The following is a 19,568-nucleotide window of genomic DNA, read 5'->3' as shown; positions in this document are numbered from 1 at the left end:
GCTTTTGCGTGAATCGGAAACGATGCATACGAGAGTTGCAAGCGTGGTGTGTTGGTGTGTGTCACAACTTCCTTTTCAGCTGCAAGCTGATCAAGAGGCTCAGAAGAACACGAGGTACTTTTTTGTTGTCTACAACTTTATCTTATAGAACTCCTTTTTTTAGCGATTTAAAATCAAAATAATTGTATATTCTTATACTCAAAGCTATTTGTTTCTTCTATCACTTTTTAATCAGATCAATTATTTCCTTTTATTTGTTTAATATTGGTGTGATATAGATGAGAAAAATCTGTTAAATATTAAGCAGTGTAACAAGAGCCTGTCCAAATGTAGTAATTTATTTTGTATCAAAATGTGTTTGAATGTAAAATATTCTGTCCTGTAAAACAGTGTTAAATGATCGTTCACCCTCATCTCCAAACCTATAACACTTATATCAGACTTTTATCATTTACTAACCCTCAACCATCCTTTATACTGATATTTTGAACGTTTCAATTGTTTTTTGCCCAAACAATGAAAGTCAATGGGGTCCAAAATAGCATTTCATTGTATGGACAAAAAAGAAAGAAGTATTTTTATAAATATCTTCTTGTGTTACACAAAAAAAAATAACATCTTACAAATTTGGAATGACATGAGGGTTAGTACATAAAGACAGAATTTTCATTTTGGGGTAAACTATCCTTTTAATAGCACAAATCGCTCAAAAATGGAATGGAAAACTATATGAAGTCAATATTTTTCTTTCTAAAATGTTGTTTAATTTGTAATTAGGAAGTGGTCATTTAGTAATTAGTAAAAAAAAAATGAGAATTGATGGTTATAAATTTGTCATTCTTTTTACAAATTACCTAGGAAGAAAACATCTTGAGCCATTTTCTCAGCTTCCTTCCTGGACTGCTTGTTTTGATTGACATGTCGAACCCAGTCATCACTCAGCCTGGTGCTGGCTCTTATGGTACAAATGTGCAGACTGGAGAGTGGAGCACCGGTCTTTGTTCTTGCTGCAGTGACCTACTTGTCTGTAAGTTCTGAGATCAGCCAAATTATATTTAAACTAAAGATGTCATCTGTCTATTTTAGGTGGATTAATATTTAGCCAGTGAGAACTCAGTGTTAGTCTATTTACTGCTTTTATCAGTGGCGCATGCATTGTTATTATTAAAATAAAATGCATGATCTTTAAACAATTGTCTGCTTTTTTCTTTTCAATGTCCAGGTGCTCTTGGCTGTGTCTGTCCAATTGCCCTCAGCTGTTACACAGCACACAAGTATGGTGAGAATGTATGTCTCTCATGTGTACCTGGAGGAATGGCTGCGATGAGGACACACATGCGTCTAACCTATGGAATACAGGTATACTGAAGACTGAGGATCAGATATCCCATATAAGAATTCTTATCCATGGATTTATTTCTGTCCACTTGTATGTTAAACAACGCCATTCTTTTTCTTCCCCCCCTGCAGGGTACAATATGCAATGATGCTTTGATGACCTGTTGCTGTGGAATATTTGAAACATGTCGAATGACCAGAGAAATTCGTATCAGGAATGGAGAGACCTAGTGACTGTCATTACTGTTTCAGTTTACTTTTATATTTTTGAAAGCATTTCAATTCAACAAAATCAATAAATCTCAAGTCATATCCAAATCATCAAAGTATTATAAGAGGCAGGAGAATTAAAACAATGATAGAATCTGTAAACACATGTCTTTTTTTTGGAAATAAAATAGATGACCAATACGGTTTACTTGGTAAACAAAGTAAATTGTGTTATATTTTTGCAGTTACTCAAATGCGTCTTGCATTTGAGTGAATTCAAGATTGTGTGAATGCTTGCAATATTTATATTCACGGCCTGCGTGCTGACAAAATGTGCCAACCTGCAGCATTAATGTTACTGTACAGGAGCTGTCTCATATTTAATATTCACCTCAAACACCTGTATGAAATAAAAAACTCAATCTTTGCACATTTATTTACTATTTTAACTCTGTTGCTGTTGATTCTAATATATATTTTTTTTGCTTCACAAACGACCATACAAATTATACGTATACCTTCAGGTAAACGCATAAATTATATAAATGTAGGCCTACACATTTTTTTTTTTTTTTTTTTTTTTGCATCACCTGCTTTTCATGGAGAGACGTATTGCGTCATCATCGCACAGCAGTAAGAGCGGCTCTGATTGGCTGTTGTTGGCGGTGACCTGGCAACCGAGAGAGGGCTTACAGACGCTTGTTATTCTGCAGGATCTTCAGCTACAAACACGCAGAGCGCAGGTCGCGACTTTTTATTGACAACCAGTGATTACCGATACTAGCTGCTCTTTATCCATCTTCAGAGACGATGTCGACGCGAACGCTGCCTCTTCTTTTCATTAATCTGGGTGGAGAAATGCTGTACATCCTGGATCAGCGCCTGCGGGCTCAGAATATCCCAGCAGATAAAGCGAAGAAAGGTAGTAGATGCCAGGGAGTTGATAAAGCAACTCTGTTCTGGAGACCCGGGTTATGATGTAAACGTTGTAATTATGATCATCGTTTGTGATCTTTCTAAAGGAAAGTTGGATCTTCTGCTATTGCTGTACATAATTAGCCAGTTAGCCTGTGTTTGAATACAGTGATCCCAATTCAGTTAACTTGCATGCAGGAAACATGTCTTTTTTGCATTGGTATGCCATCAATTGTAGAATTTAAATGAGAGGGGGAAAAAAACATTTTAATTATGCAAAAGATTGCCCATGTAAACATGCAGTGGCCCCTAAAAATGAAATCGTCATTGCATTAGAAAACATAGGCTATTTAATAAGTTATAGCACAAATGTCACACTTTCCTGAAAAAATCATTACAAAAATAATATTGTGTATTAAACTAATAAAATAACATTATTCAATATACAATAGATATACTATAGATATCCATATTTTTTTGCTGCCCACTAAGTATTCATATCTAAAAAAAAATACAAGAATGGGAGGTAATTGTGAGTTTTAGGTTTATTTAAAAAAATGGACTGTGCATTTGTTCAGTGTAACGTTGCATGCAACACTGTGGCTCAATTACATTTGCTCAACAACAGCTTGCTCATGGTTGTTCACCACTATCTTGGTTTCCTGTCTAATGTTCCTGTGTCAGGGTTTCCTATCTTTTTTTTTTTTTTTTGCATTCTGAAATATTAATAATGAAATTTGTTGTGCTGACATTGCCTTTTGGTATCAAAGTGTGCCACAGAGGTCATAAAACAGTGTGAATAAGTTGCTTGTTGCTTGCAGATGTGATACACAGTAAATGTAGCCGATGCCGTACCTGCTATTTAGTTAACTTCCTTAGAGGGTCATTTTAAATATGTCCTTTTTGATTTGCAATCTTTGTAGCCACTGTAGCAGATTGGCTAGAGGAGGACAGAAAAAGAGGTATTGTTAACATTCTGCTTGCTTTGCTGCTGGCCATAGAGCAAAGTAGTGCCGGCTCTTATAGGCACTTGCTGTGTAGGGGGAGATGGGGGTTTTGCGCTACTTTAAAGGGTTAGCTCACCCAAAAATGTAAATTATCCCGTAATTAACTCACCCTCAAGCCATCCTATCTTTATAATGGGAGTGAATGGTACCTTAGATTTTGAAGCCCATAAAAGTAATCCAAGTGACTTCTGGGGGTCAAAAAAAGGCATTCGGAAGCGAAGCTATATATTTTTGTAAGAAAAATATCCATATTTATAACTTAATATAAACTATAATTATTGGCTTCCGGTAACGGCCGTACACGAGTTCTGGTGGGAAAGTGAACTCTGACCCGATGTAGGAGTAGCATAAGCTTTGTTGAGAGTATAGCCTAGACTGTAAAAGGTTGAGAGTAGACGCTGGGCAACAAATTCAAGCTTTTCCAACATTTCTCTTTAAAAATGTAAATTTTAGACTTCTAATTCCTGACTGGTGTTTTGTTTACAAAATAAAAATGTACAATATGTCTATCGAAAGCTTGACATTTATATTTTTAAATGAACCAATTCAAATGGAAACTAAATATTCTCAGAGTATGTTATAAAATGTGCAAATAGGTGCAGACTGCTGTTTTTTTCACAACACATTCATAATCTTTACTTTTGCCGGTGCGCTGTGGCAAGCTTTATACATGCGCTTGAGCAAAAATATTTGGAAATATTTGGTTTACATAGCACTGATTAGGCTATGTGAAGGCAATTAAAGGCTCATTATTGGGATTTGTCTTATTAATATACACGTGCGATTAGTCGACTAATCGCTTAAATGAACGACTAATAGTTGACTAGAAAAACCTTTAGTCAAGGGCAGCCCTAGTCCGCTTCCAAGTTCGTCAATACATGCATTGGGTCAGATTTCACTCTTCCGCCGGAACTAGACTTGAGTACTGCCATTACCAAAAGCCAGTAATTATAAGTTTATAAAAGTTAAAAAAGCTATAAATATGGATATTTGTTTTACTAAAACGCATCGCTTCGCTTCAGAAGGCCTTTATCAACCTCCTGGAGCCGTATGGATTACTTTTATGATGGATGGATGCGCTTTTTGGAGCTTCAAAAGCTAAGGTATCATTCACTCCCATTATAAATATAAAGGCTCTTGGAAGAGCCAGGATATTTTTTAATATAACTCCTATTGAGTTTGGCTGAAAGACAAAAGTCATAGGATGGATTGAATGTGAGTAAATTATGGGATAATTTTCATTGTTGGGTGAGCTAACCCTTTAATTGTAATTTCACATTTTGAATGTTTTCGCGTGAGAAATATACTATTGTAGAATAAGAACCCCAAAGATTCAGGAAGCTTATACAGTTATTTTTAGTACTGAGATATAAATGAAATCCTCCATTTGACAGTATATGTTTCTAGCATTGGTGTTTTCTTCAGTCAACATGTGATGACAGTTTCCAGCTCGCTTCTCTGTGAAAACATCTGCCGATTTTGATTTATATTATTTTTGTTTATCTATCTGTCTTGGCAAAACGGCTTTCCACAGTACAGACTGCATTGTGTTGGCTTTGTTGTCAGCTTCATGTTTGCACAGAATTGCTTTTGACTCACTGCAACTCTGTCTTTGTGTTGTGGTAGTTATGAATGATATCATTACCACCATGTTCAATAAGAAGTTCCTGGAGGAGCTGTTCAAGCCACAAGAGCTGTACTCCAAGAAGGCCCTCAGGACGGTGTTTGACCGACTGGCTCATGCCTCCATCATGAGACTAAACCAAGCTAGTATGGACAAGGTGAAAACTAAAGTCAAGGACACATTGTTATTTTCTTGAATTCTGATAACACATTGTTTGCTTTATTTTTATTGGTGTTGCATATTTTCCTAGTGAGAACTTTCTACAAAACTCTCTGTATTCTCATTAAACAAATCAGTTCTTTTGAACCGTTTTGAAAGTCAGATAGTTCTGTTCACTGGAATTATTTTATGTGGATATTTGCTTTAAAATTCTCTTTCTAATTAATATTCATTACATTTTATTAAGCATAATAGTGATAAATGGCTCCCTCTGGTGTGTAATATGATGAAATATGTAATTTATGCTCCTTTGTTGTGCTTTTCACATGCACAGCTGTATGACTTGATGACCATGGCGTTCAAGTATCAAGTCCTGCTGTGTCCTCGGCCTAAAGACATCCTCCTTGTGTCCTTCAACCATATGGATGCCATCAGGGACTTTGTGAAAGACACTCCCAGCATCCTCAGCCAAGTGGATGAAACCAACAAACAACTCGTAGAGGTAATGGCGTTACTGCTCAGAATTATGCATTTTAAGATTTTTTTCAATTATTAAGTGTAATAAGTATTGTTTTCATTGTTAATACCTGTTCATTTAATTTTAATATCATGTCAATGTTATTAATTAATATTATAATACATTTTTAATTGTATTGTATATAATAATAATAATATATTATATTTTTATTTAATATGAAAGTTATTATTATTATTGGGCAATTATTTTGCTATCATTGTCAGCTCCACTCTGATTTTGGCTTTGAAATTTTGTATTCTCTTGCTTGTAATTCTTAGATATATACCCCTTTATCTGGTGGAGAGTTTCAACTAATTAGACAAACACTCCTCATCTTCTTTCAAGATATGCATATAAGAGTAAGTGTTTTTGTTTTCATTTGATATATGTACATGAATACAGAATACTCTGGGAAACCCAATCTGAGAATTAACCAATAATATTGGTCATGTTTATGAAGGTGCAGAAAATAATCATTTTGACAAAGTCAAAATATGTTTTAAACGTATATGTGGCAGAGTGGAAAATTCCATATGCCGCATGTTGTGTTACTTTCATTTTCACTTTGCCAAAATCCATGACGGAAAGGGAGGTGTGCGTCAATTAAGTAAAACACGCCTAATATAAAGGCGAGGCTCACGCACCTGGGGAAGAAAGAAAATCCAACGTCACAAGTGAATGCAGGGCTCGTAAGAGGGTTGTCGGAGAGGAGAAAATAAGTTGGAGTGCCGTGTGGAGTGGGGCTCGTGTTTCTGTCGGCTTCCAGACGTGCTGTTTCATTGAGTCGGTGAACTGGCGCAACGCACCTTCGCGGATTTCATTCAGCCGTCCGTAGTGGAAAGCAACGCACCTTCGCGGATTTTATTCAGCCGTCCGTAGTGGAAAGCGCGGTCGGGAAAAGGTTCAGCTCAGAGTCCACGGCGGTTCCAGACACTCCTCCGAGACCTTGCGGTCTGCTACATTTGTTTGGGTCAGTGCCACCAAGCTTTTCTTCCGTACAAACAGTACCACGCTCTCTCAGAGACGCACATCGTCCGAAATTACACATGCCTCCCGGACACACCCACTAACTATACCAACACACACACACACACACACACACTTCCGATGAGTCTAGTTGACTGATGTTTTTTTTTTTGGTTGTTTAAGTATTTTGTCCCTTTTTCTACTAATAACTGTTGAGTTACGGTGTTTGTGTGCTTGGGAAAAATTCTACTGTGTGCGAAAAATCTGTTGGGACGTATCTGCACTGATTCGCATTTTGTATGTTTTTTTTTCCCCCTGTGCATGTGTGAACAAAAACACAAAACACCAAAAAAGTAGTGGGGTTTAATATGATGTTACGACTATTGTTGTTATTTTGTTTTATTAGTTTATTTTCCTCTCCATCTGAACTGATTTTGGAGATAAAGTTGTTGTTGTTTTTCTTATACAGCACTTGAATTGCTCACCTATTATTGACACTGGAATAAGTTTTGTGGCCATTAAAAAGTGATGGGAAGCAAACCCCAGACTATGTCAAGTTTTTGTTTTGATATGTAACAGGTGGTTGATTATGCTATCCTGGGTTAATTTTTTGACAGGCACACACCTGTCTGGCGCCCGAACAGCTACTTAAAATATTTATTGGTGATTTGAACTGTCTTTTGGGCCCACCACCGTTACAGAGTGGCGCCCGAACAGGGACTGTGAACTATATGAAACTTGAACTGTGAAATTTTGAATTGTGAATTTGAACTTTGAACTGTGATTTGAACTGAACTGTGAGGAAGTTTTGTTGTGGGGACTCCGTATACAGTGTGTGTACATTTGATGTGGCACTAAACCCAGTTGACTGTGGATTATAATTGGAATTGCTTTGCTTAAAAAAAATGTGGGGCTCACTTTTCCATTGAAAAAAATTGTTACCCTATATCTTCTCTTTTTTGGGTTGAAATAAGTTTGTGACCAAATTGAAGAATTGCGTAACATTTGGATAAATTATCTGGAACTGTTTTGTTCTTTGAACAATGTAGTTTATTGTTTTGTCCGAGTTTGTTGGTTTTTCTCAGAAAGAAAATTGACACAAACACATTATACCATTTACTGATTTTTATTTCATACACTTTTTACACTTGTAACATGACCACCCCACCCTCTCCATCCACGTTGGTGGACATTGAGGTCCCTGAAGTGGAAACACCCATGTGGCCACCAGCAGCCCCTGTCTCTTTATTCCCTTACACCCCTAATATGACCCAAACCGAGCCCCCTGGATCCAGAGTGCGATTTGCCACCTCTGCCTTGACTGTCAGCACTCCCGTACAAACCCTCACCTGGGAACCACCAAATTCAGACAACATGCAGCTCTGCACAACGCCTGAAACTTCCCCTCCATCTTCTGTGGGAGCGCAGGACTTGCAGGACTTGCCTTTTCAACTTCCCACACCTGGCAGAGGATTTCAACAAGTAACTCAGCAAGTACAAGGAGATTTGGATTCCTTAAAGGAGTCAAGCCAGAAACAAGAGAGGGCAATTATTCAACTTACCCAGGAGGTGAAGGCCAAGTCTTCCCAACAATCAACACATATTTCCAACATGGTAACCAAGATGGAGGACAACCAGCAACAGCTACTAAAGTGTATCACCGATAACAAACAACAGGTGGAAAGTGAGATGGACCAATGGACCAAAGCTACCAAACGTATGATTGCAGAGGAATTGACGAATGTGAAGACTGCTCTTATATCTGAGGTGCGTTTCCTGGTTGAACAGCTTCAGGTAGAAATCCAAAAAGACCTGAAAGACATGCGCAAGAATCTGCAAATTAGTCAAGAGCAACTTAATAAAGAGTTGCAACAAGGGAAAAAACAAATGGAGGAGCTTTGCACTGACTTTCAAAAATTTCAGTCAGAAGTGAACAAAAAAATCGAAATGCAGATAACTGACAGAACTGACCAACCAAAAGAGGCATCCCTAACTATACCTGCAACCGATAGTTCTTTTTCCTCCCCACCCAGCCCAGAAGCAGCTGCCATCACATCTTCCACTACCCCGACAGCTAAAAGTGATCATCTTCGACTAACATTTCCCACATTTGGAAAGCCATCCGATGACTCAGACCCTTTGAGTTATTTGACTCGATGTCAAGACTTTTTGGCATTGCACCCCTTGTCAGACGTGGATCTTCTGGCTACTTTTCGTACAGTCTTACATGGAACTGCTCGTGACTGGTGGGAAGTTGCCCGCTCTTCCATTGTCTCTTGGACTGAATTTGAGGCAGCTTTCCTATCTGCTTTTCTTTCAGAGGACTATGAGGACGAGTTAGCTGAGCGAGTCAGGACAAGGATTCAAGGAGAGCGAGAATCTATTAGGGATTTTGCTTTTTCATACCGGGCATTGTGCAAGAGATGGAAAAGCACATTAACGGAGTGTGAAATTGTGAAAATGATTCTAAAGAATATTAAACCTCACCTCGCCAGTCAGTTACGCAGTCGAGTTTTTACAGTGGAGGAGTTGGTGAAGTTAGGCCATCAATTAGAAAAGGACTATGAGCAGCAATTCCGGTATGATGGAGGTGTACACCCTAAACAGCAGGCTATGGCACCTCGAGCTCCTGTTAATCGCTCTATGGACAAGTCCCAAGTTCAGTGCTGGCGGTGTAAAGGACATCATTCCCCTGGAAACTGTCCCTTTTTTACCTCATCTTTTTCAAGTCAGCCATCTCATCAGCATCAACCTTCTCAGAACAAACGTCCCCCTCAAAATCAAAAACCGGGTGTGTTACCCTCCCACAATGCCGTCTCAGCCACGACTGCATCACCCATCACTGACAGCCTTAAAACGAACCAGGTTACTGACCACAAACAGTTAACAGTACCCCAACAGCTTGTTGTCCCGGTCACCATTGGCACATGGAAGGGTAAAGCTATCGTGGACACTGGAGCTAGCTATACTCTTATACATGAGAGTTTGTGGAAGGAACTTAGCCCCCAGGAGAGTCTCCATCCATGGACTTTAGGGCCTCTCTACTTAGCGAATGGCGAGGCCGAAGTTCCACTGGGGTGGATAAATGTGCAGATTACCCTTCATAACACCAATATTTCTATGCGGGCTGTTGTTCTTACCTCAACATCGCTGACATATGTAGCAGTGTTGGGATTAGACTTCATTTTCCTGAGCGGCCTCCAACTTAATGTCTCAGAAAGGAAGTACACTTTCCAATGTTCTCCTGAGGAGGAATACTATTTCCAACTAGGCCACGCAAGTATTCCTGCAAGCAGAGTTCCATGTCAACGAAGACAAAAGAAATCTAAAAGCTCTCAGCTAAATCTGTCCTTGTTAAGTTCTGTTCCTCCTCCCCAACCTTTACTGGCTTCTCGAGATGCAGACCCTAGTCCGACAGAGGATCAAGTCTTGATTGACCGTGCATTAAAAGAAGCAACTTTACCTCATAATGAAGAAGACCAATTACGTCACATCTTGCAGAAACATCAGGTTGTGTGTACTCGCCGACCAGGACGTACGAATGTTCTTCAGCACTGCCTGTACACGCGTCATCAGGTACCTGTTAAACAACGCCCTTATCGGCTTACACCCGCAAAGCAAGATATAGTGAAAGAACAGATTGAAGACATGTTAAAGGCTGGCATCATAGAACCATCTTATTCAGCTTGGGCATCACCAGTTGTTTTGGTTCCCAAAAAAGATGGTAGTCTCAGGTTCTGTGTTGACTACAGGAAGGTCAATGCCCTCACTGAAAGTGATGCATATCCAATCCCCAACATCACAGAGATCCTGGAGTCGCTCTCTGGGGCAGCCATTTTTTCAACTTTGGATCTAAATAGCGGTTATTGGCAGGTACCCATGGAACCTGAGAGTAAGTCAAAGACCGCCTTCATCACGTCAGGGGGGCTATACCATTTCAATGTCATGCCTTTTGGTCTAAAAAATGCACCAGCAACCTTTCAAAGGCTGATGGAGATCGTCCTGAGAGGATTGCTTGGAACCCTGTGTTTCGTCTATATCGACGATATCATAGTTTACTCTCCATCAATGGCTCAGCATTTTCTTGACATCCAGACCATCCTTCAGAGGTTACAAGCAGCTGGTTTGACGATGAACCTAAAAAAATGCAAGTTCTGCCTTCAGGAGATTTCCTTCCTCGGTCATGTAGTGAACGGACAAGGTGTTACTGCAGATCCCAGCAAGGTGGAAGCAATTCGCACTTATCCAGTTCCCCGTAACCTTAAAGAGGTCCAGCGCTTCCTGGGATTGGCTGGGTGGTACCATCGATTCGTGGCAGACTTCTCTAGGATCGCAGAGCCTCTCAACAACCTAAAAAAGAAAGGACAATCGTTTCTTTGGACATCGCAATACCAACAAGCTTTTGAGCATTTAAAAACATGCCTTACATTGCCACCTATCCTTGGACATCCCAATCTCCAACTACCTTTTTCAGTGTACACGGATGCAAGCGACACTGGCTTGGGCGCTGTGTTGACTCAGCGGAAAGAACAAGGCGGTGAGGAAGTGATTGCTTATGCCAGTAGGACTCTAAATAAAGCTGAGATTAACTATTCCACCACAGAAAAGGAATGTCTTGCAGTGGTGTGGGCACTGGACAAATGGCAGCATTACTTAGAACCCCGATTGTTCACAGTGATCACGGACCATTCCTCGTTGCAGTGGGTGATGAGTTCCACGAAAACAACCAGCCGACTCATCAGATGGGCTCTCCGACTACAAAGGTTCGACTTTGTGATGGAGTACAGGAAAGGAAAGTTGAATGTAGCACCTGATGCTCTTTCACGAATGTACCACATACCTGGATGTAGTGTGTACACCAGTCAAAAAGAGGAGTCTGAGTTTCCAATCACCCCTGAAAACATCTGGGATGAACAACATCATGATCCTGAAATCAGTAGAATATTTCAGGCACTTGCAAAGAACGAACTCACTGAGAAGGAACAATATGTAGTAGTGGAAGACAAACTGTATCATACCACTCAACTGGCCGACAGCCAAGTCCACTATCGTGTTGTCATTCCCAGCAGTCTTGTGCCCAAAATTCTCCAATACTACCATTCCAGTCCCATGAGTGGGCATTTTGGAATTTTCAAGACATATAAAAGAGTACAAGCCGTTGCCTACTGGCCGGGCATGTGGACAGACGTCAAGAAACATGTCCAAAGGTGTGTAAAATGTCAAACTCTTAAAAGTGACAATAAAAAACCAGCAGGAAAACTTCAGCCTATTACTACCTCACGACCCAATGAAATGTTAGGAGTGGATGTCATGGGTCCCCTGCCTAAAAGCACGAAACAACATGAGTATTTACTTGTCTTTGTTGACTATTTTTCTCGATGGGTTGAACTCTTTCCCATGCGACAAGCCACTGCTCAGAATATTGCGGAAATCTTGCGAAGAGAAGTGTTGACTCGATGGGGCGTGCCTGATTACATCCTGTCCGACAGAGGAACACAATTTGTATCTGCATTATTCAATGAATTGTGTGCGAAGTGGAGTGTGACACACAAACTCACCACCGCTTACCACCCGCAGACAAATATGACAGAAAGAGTCAACCGTACTCTGAAGTGCATGATGGCTTCTTTTGTGGAAGATAATCATAAAAGTTGGGACCACTATCTGCCTGAGTTTCGTTTTGCACTTAATACCGCAGTTCAGGAGACTATTGGAATGTCACCTGCTGAGCTCCATCTGGGCAGAAAACTTCACAGCCCAGTGGACAAATTGTTGCATGGTCACAACCTTTCACCCTCTGGTCATTCATATGAGGTCGTTCATCAGTTGTCTCAACTACACAGAAAGGCCATGGACAACTGCAAAAAAGCCCAAACGAGACAATTGAGATCTTATAACAAGAACAGAAGGGATGTCACCTTCTTGGAGAAGGATCGAATATGGATAAGAAACTTCCCTCAATCCAGTGCACAACGCAATTTTACTGCTAAGCTGGCACCTAAGTGGAAGGGACCATATCGCATAATTCGACAATTAGGTCCCCTGAACTATCAAGTTGCAATGGAAAGCACAGGAGAAGATGTGCGCAATGTGCATGTATGCAATATGAAACTGTGTTTCCCTACTGCAAAAGAAGTTGAGGATCGTACTCAGGAGAAACTCCGGGAAATTTTCCATGAGACCTCAGACGAGGACGAAGATTTTCTAGGGTTTTAGAGGGGTTTTTTCCCCGTAACAACTATGTGTTGTTTTCTCAAGGGGGGGAGAGTGTGGCAGAGTGGAAAATTCCATATGCCGCATGTTGTGTTACTTTCATTTTCACTTTGCCAAAATCCATGACGGAAAGGGAGGTGTGCGTCAATTAAGTAAAACACGCCTAATATAAAGGCGAGGCTCACGCACCTGGGGAAGAAAGAAAATCCAACGTCACAAGTGAATGCAGGGCTCGTAAGAGGGTTGTCGGAGAGGAGAAAATAAGTTGGAGTGCCGTGTGGAGTGGGGCTCGTGTTTCTGTCGGCTTCCAGACGTGCTGTTTCATTGAGTCGGTGAACTGGCGCAACGCACCTTCGCGGATTTCATTCAGCCGTCCGTAGTGGAAAGCAACGCACCTTCGCGGATTTTATTCAGCCGTCCGTAGTGGAAAGCGCGGTCGGGAAAAGGTTCAGCTCAGAGTCCACGGCGGTTCCAGACACTCCTCCGAGACCTTGCGGTCTGCTACATTTGTTTGGGTCAGTGCCACCAAGCTTTTCTTCCGTACAAACAGTACCACGCTCTCTCAGAGACGCACATCGTCCGAAATTACACATGCCTCCCGGACACACCCACTAACTATACCAACACACACACACACACACACACACTTCCGATGAGTCTAGTTGACTGATGTTTTTTTTTTTGGTTGTTTAAGTATTTTGTCCCTTTTTCTACTAATAACTGTTGAGTTACGGTGTTTGTGTGCTTGGGAAAAATTCTACTGTGTGCGAAAAATCTGTTGGGACGTATCTGCACTGATTCGCATTTTGTATGTTTTTTTTTCCCCCTGTGCATGTGTGAACAAAAACACAAAACACCAAAAAAGTAGTGGGGTTTAATATGATGTTACGACTATTGTTGTTATTTTGTTTTATTAGTTTATTTTCCTCTCCATCTGAACTGATTTTGGAGATAAAGTTGTTGTTGTTTTTCTTATACAGCACTTGAATTGCTCACCTATTATTGACACTGGAATAAGTTTTGTGGCCATTAAAAAGTGATGGGAAGCAAACCCCAGACTATGTCAAGTTTTTGTTTTGATATGTAACAGGTGGTTGATTATGCTATCCTGGGTTAATTTTTTGACAGGCACACACCTGTCTGGCGCCCGAACAGCTACTTAAAATATTTATTGGTGATTTGAACTGTCTTTTGGGCCCACCACCGTTACATATATGAACTTGTTTTTTAGGTATCAATTTTCCTGAAAGACAAGGTACAGAACTCCAATGGACGATTCGTCCTCCCCACATCAGGCCCTGTTCCGTATGGGACGCACGCCCCAGGACTCATGAGGTTAGCTTCATACTAGGATAACATCCATAGCAAAACAATAAAAAAATTCCAGTATTGACATGACCAAGGCATTAAAAGGCTGAGAACGGCAGGATTTGATTTGATTTAAACATTATAAATAAATAGCCTCTAAATTTATAGCTGAAGGTGTGCATATGTTTGCTCTGAAATCACCTCCTTCATTTCGAGCCGCCAGAGTCTGATGGTGAGGGTTTATAGTTAACTTAATTGCATTAACAAGAGACTTGGACATATAAGAGAGCTATTCTAAGTATAGCAGGTTCTGTGTTTAGACTGGGACTGAAAGCAGTTATTCTAATAGCGCTTAGGGGTAGCTGACATATAACATGTCTGTGAACTATTTTTATCAACATCAGGATTCAGCTTAACATTTTTATGAATTTATTATATGACCAGGTGTTGACACTGGTCACCATTTCTTTTAGGCACCATTTTTACTCGTGTCATCTGTGATGGGAGAAATGTATATATATATGTATGCATGTATGTATATGTTAGTGCTTATTAAATCGATTAATATATGTATATGTTATTGCTATCAAATTGATTCATTTATTTATATTTATATATTAATTTCATTTGATTTAATTGATTTGACAGCACTAATTTATATTGCATCACGTCTTTCAATTAATATAAGGTCATGAACTGGTATGAATAAAATAATTATTTCAATTTTCTAAAAGAATTAGATCATTTATAATAAGAAATGCTGTTTAAAATTATTTTAGATTTATTGTATTATTTATCAATAATTTTTGCATGACTGTCTAATTCCCAGGATGTTTAGCTGTAGTGGTGAGGAGGTGAGAAGGATGCAGTTCCGCGATGGGGGCAACTACAACGCCGCTCTCCGTGAGGGATCTTTTGAAATGTATGGTGATCGAGTCATCAAACTGGGCACAAACATGTGAGCATCGACCACTTTCTAATAAGACTCCTACTTATATTCAATAGTGGAATCATATGACTCATGCCTTCTGTGGATCTTCAGATACAGGGGTGTAATTCATCCATGTTCAGTTTTATCTGTAGCAAAGCCTTATCTTTAATTGATTTGTGAATAATTTAGCTGTAAACCTGAGACAGGTAGCCTTTCACTGGCACATCAGCTGTACAAATGTCCTATTTGTTCTTTCAGGTACAGTGTGAGCCGTCCTGTTGAAACGCACATGTCTGGAACCTCAAAAAACTCCTCACAGCACACCAAGGTAAGATTATAAATAAATTATACTTTCTTAGTACTCTTTTAAAGTGCCCCTATTATGCTATTTTAAATGTTCCTAATTTAGTTTTTGAGGTCTCCTGCAATAGGTTTACATGCATCCAAGGTCAAAAAACACTTTATTTTTTGCATAATATACATTGCGTCATCACCTTTTTTCTCACAGTGCCTGAGTTCAGTCTCTCTAAACCTCTCCTTTCTGAGAGCCTACTCTGATTGGTCAGTTAGCCCAGTCTGTTGTGATTGGTCTACCGCTTACAGCGCATGTTGGAAATGAACCCTAACCATATCTGAATTTCAGCTCCGGAGGCTTCCTCAGTGCTTGATACACAGTGAAACAAACATTAATGATGGCGCCGGTTTTACCGTATAAGAAAACGGTGTCTTCTCAACATGTCAACATTAATCATGACCTGCCTATCTCAATTCGAGCCTTTAGCCATTTTCAAAACATTTCGTCAGCACCTGACCAATTAATATAAGCACTTGCCTTTTCTATTCTATTTGTTTTGCTTTTCTGAAAAAAAAGAAAGAAAAAAAAACCTTATGTGTTGTGTGCTAGACTAACTGAGAGTTGTTATAGCACTTATATACTGTTGCCCTCTTGCTGGTCGGATTGCTTCTATTGTTCTCCTCATTTGTAAGTTGCTTTGGATAAAAGCGTCTGCTAAATGTAAATATAGCCAAACTCTTCCAGTCTCAGCTACAACAACAGTGTTTGAGGGTCAAAGTAGACATTGTCCGCGGGCAGCCAATGAAGACCATAGGCGACGTTATTCAAATTGGTTACAAGCCTATGTAGTTTTTTGCAGGCAAGTAAGACTGGAATTACTGACGAATTGTTTCAGGCAGTTCAGAATCGATTCTTTCTTTTGGGAGACAATAACACCATTTATTGTGTTTGCAGACTTTGCAAACATTTTACATTCACAAACAGCTATGTTACACACCACATTAAATGTTATATCCAAGCATAATAGGGGCACTTTAAATAACCTAGTTGACATGATAATTTGCATCCTCTTCATATATTCAAATCGTATTCAAATATTTTAGAATGTTGGTTCATTAAATACATCATGAAAACTAATGGAGAAAAAAAAAATCGGAAAAATGTGTAATGTAATTAGCATGTGTATTTGACTGAACTCATACAATCCTAAAGGTCAACACAACTCCGAATCCTTTGGCAAAAGAAGAGTTGAACCTGCTTGCTAGACTAATGGGAGGTCTGGAGGTGCAGAATCCAGCCGGCACTGACTCTGGCTTCCGTGTTAACCTCTTCGCCACTGACGAGGAGGAAGAGTGAGTTTGTATTTGAGTTCTAGTCTAAATTGAATTTGACTAGACCGTCACAAATAGATTTAAAGCTGCATCTCAATGAAACATGTCTAGGAGGTGGTATTTCACCCCAAAATTAAAACAAAATCATCATTAGTGTAATATGTCTACTTGCTTTCAATTATATATATTCTCAATAATGTTTCTCATTAGACCCTTTTTATTGGAAAATATTGTTTGGGGTCAGTAGCCTACATTTTTATTAAAGAAATTTATTTTTTTATTTCCTGCAAGGTTACATCAAATTGGTCAAATGTGAAAGTGAAGACATTTATAATTTTACAAACGATTTCTATTTCAAGTAAAACTTCCTATTCATCAAAGTATATCACAAAAATATTAAGCAGCACAAATGTTTTCAACATTGATAATACAACATTTTTCTTGAACACCAAATCAGCATATTAGAATGATTTCTGAAGGATCATGTGACACTGAAGACTGGAGTAATGATGCTGAAAATTCAGCTTTACCATCACAAGAACAAATTGTATTTTAAAATAGAACAGAGTTATTTTAAATTGTAAAAATAATTCACAGTTTATAAATAATTACTGTTTTTGATCAAATAAATGTAGCCTTGGTGAGTATACATATGTATAAAAAGTGCATATAAAAATATAATTGATTATGATTACTCTTTATTGTGGGGTAAAATGTGACCCTGCCATGTTCTTGACATGTTTTGTGGTTTCAGACATGAGAGTGCAGCTTGAAATGTCAGTGAAATGGATGATGTTTGTTTTTTGCATGAGATTTCACACAAAAATTTTAATACAGATTTTCCCCACAGGGAGGCTTTGATTTCAAGACCGGATGAGCTTTCTTATGAAGTTATTAATATCCAGGCAACAAAGGTAATGCTTAATGTTTGTACGCTGGTAAAGTAATACACTTCGTTTTTTTTTCAGCACAATGCTATGGGATCCTTGGCCTCAGAAAACATTGTAATGCCTGATTACCAGTGATCCACCCACACTGAGACAAAGCTCTCAGCTTGTCTAATTGGTTTTTGAGTCTTAGGTTAACTTTAAACTGCCAAAGTGGACCATGGGAGTAATAAAACCTCTGGCTTGCTCATTTCAGGACAAACAGACCAATGCTGAGCTGGCTAAGATCATGGGAGAGTTCGGAGAGACGGGAGAACCTTCCCCCAGTTCCAGCAGCAAGGGTGATGACCTCCTGGCCATGATGGATGGACTGTGACTTAAACTTGGTGTTCCCTTTAACTGACGAGAGTGACTGAGCAGTAAAGCAGGATAAAGTGCTACAATGTTTTACTCAGCAAAGAGGCCTTTTGTCTGGAGCTACAGTATCAACCATATATACCATTCAGAACAACAGCTAAGCTCGACGTGCAATTTTTGTCTCCTGGCACCCACTAAATGCGAGAAATGCAAATAGCAGGTGTAGAAATGTAATATGCGTCTTGCTGTGGGACCATATTTACTTTTCCATATTCGTTCTGTGAAGTTAGTTTGGACCTACTGAGGCGGCACACTCCATGCCATCACATACTTCAGCAAATGGTTTGATATCAGTCTTCACAGTAGCATCTGCTGGCAGTGTGGGCTTTGATGCCGCAGACACTTCTATGACATTTAGATCAGTGGACCGAATGAAACGCCTTTCCTAGACTATCTTAGTTGTCTAAGAGGACAATCTGTGCATGTGGAGTTATTTTAAATCCATTTGATGTGCAACCGAAAGGTGCGGGATATGTATCCACAAAACATGCGCTGCTTAAGACAGGGTAATGGAGGAAACCGAAGTGCACTTGTGGTAAATATTGAGCACAGATCCCAAAACTGGTTTACAGGAAGCCCGAGGACAATTGGTGTGTTTGTTTTTGCCTTTATTCAAAGGGAATACAACAAAGTCAGGTATTTCAAGAAGTTCAAATAAAATGTCTGAGAGTGTAAAATTGTTGCATTATATGTTACATGACAATGTATATGTGAAACCACCTTCCATGGAAAGTAAGCAATGCAATATGTGTGGTGGATGAAATGGTTTATATTTTTCATAAGAAAAATAGAGCTTATTTATTGAAGTTAATGTACTGTATATGAATGTTAATGTTTGTCTGTTTACTGTTTCATTTTATTGAAATAGATTTGAATGTGAAATAAAAGTAGATCTTTTTGCAAATAATGACTGGTCAAAATAAAGTTTTTTTTTTGTACACATGTTAATATCAACAAAGCATAAATACTATTTTCTTGTGAAGAGACATAAAAAGTAAAAAAAAAAAAAATCAACAGATCATGAATTAAAAGCTAGTCACACAAAATCGAGTATGTTAGGGCTTCTTCTTTGTGAACACTAGATGGCGCAATAGAATAATTTGGCATTGTTGTTGACACCTAACAGCAGAAAGATCACTTTATATACACAAATATATTTGGACTACCTAGAGAAATTAATAAAAGCAGTTTTCACTTCATTGTTAGCTTGTGCAGTTTAATACACCACAGTTTTAAACATTTTGAACTCACAGAACAGCATTTTGTAATAAGTCTGAGAGTGGTTTCATGTGAAAAGAAAGTAAAATGTATGAAAAGAAGCTCTGTTGTTGCATTTCTGCAAGTGTCTCTCTGGCACATGCTGTTTAAGCACTTGATCTGTTATGACTTTTCCAGACTAGAAATACTGAAAACCCCTGTGTTCATTTGAATAGTCGTGGGAGAAGTCTCT

General features: G+C 39.1%; 2 protein-coding genes across 4 annotated transcripts; both read left to right on the top strand.

Moving 5' to 3' along the window:
* Positions 1-24: 24 nt before the first annotated feature.
* Positions 25-1,983, top strand: LOC307005482 (cornifelin-like). The gene is made up of 4 exons (XM_079625703.1): positions 25-114; positions 859-1,027; positions 1,223-1,359; positions 1,471-1,983. The coding sequence occupies exons 2-4, from the start codon at positions 919-921 to the stop codon at positions 1,567-1,569; spliced, it is 345 nt and encodes a 114-aa protein (XP_079481829.1). The 5' UTR covers positions 25-114; positions 859-918; the 3' UTR covers positions 1,570-1,983.
* Positions 1,984-2,170: 187 nt separating this feature from the next.
* oscp1b (organic solute carrier partner 1b) lies at positions 2,171-19,170 on the top strand. Of its 3 annotated transcripts, XM_079625701.1 has the most exons (11): positions 2,301-2,470; positions 3,387-3,425; positions 5,097-5,251; positions 5,588-5,755; positions 6,049-6,129; positions 14,181-14,284; positions 15,087-15,215; positions 15,447-15,516; positions 16,696-16,835; positions 17,665-17,728; positions 17,958-19,023. In XM_079625701.1, exons 1-11 carry the CDS (start codon positions 2,359-2,361, stop codon positions 18,075-18,077), a joined length of 1,182 nt encoding a protein of 393 aa, XP_079481827.1. In that variant the 5' UTR covers positions 2,301-2,358; the 3' UTR covers positions 18,078-19,023. The 3 variants fall into 3 exon arrangements, with proteins under 3 accessions (XP_079481825.1, XP_079481826.1, XP_079481827.1); XM_079625699.1 differs by lacking the exon at positions 3,387-3,425 and having other exon boundaries at positions 2,171-2,470; positions 17,958-19,170; XM_079625700.1 differs by lacking the exons at positions 2,301-2,470; positions 3,387-3,425 and adding an exon at positions 2,172-2,291.
* The last annotated feature ends 398 nt before the right edge of the window (positions 19,171-19,568 follow it).

The sequence above is a fragment of the Phoxinus phoxinus genome, assembly GCF_949152265.1.
Source record: "Phoxinus phoxinus genome assembly, chromosome: 10".
Taxonomy (NCBI): Eukaryota; Metazoa; Chordata; class Actinopteri; order Cypriniformes; family Leuciscidae; genus Phoxinus; species Phoxinus phoxinus.
This window is presented reverse-complemented; position numbering and strand designations above follow the sequence as displayed.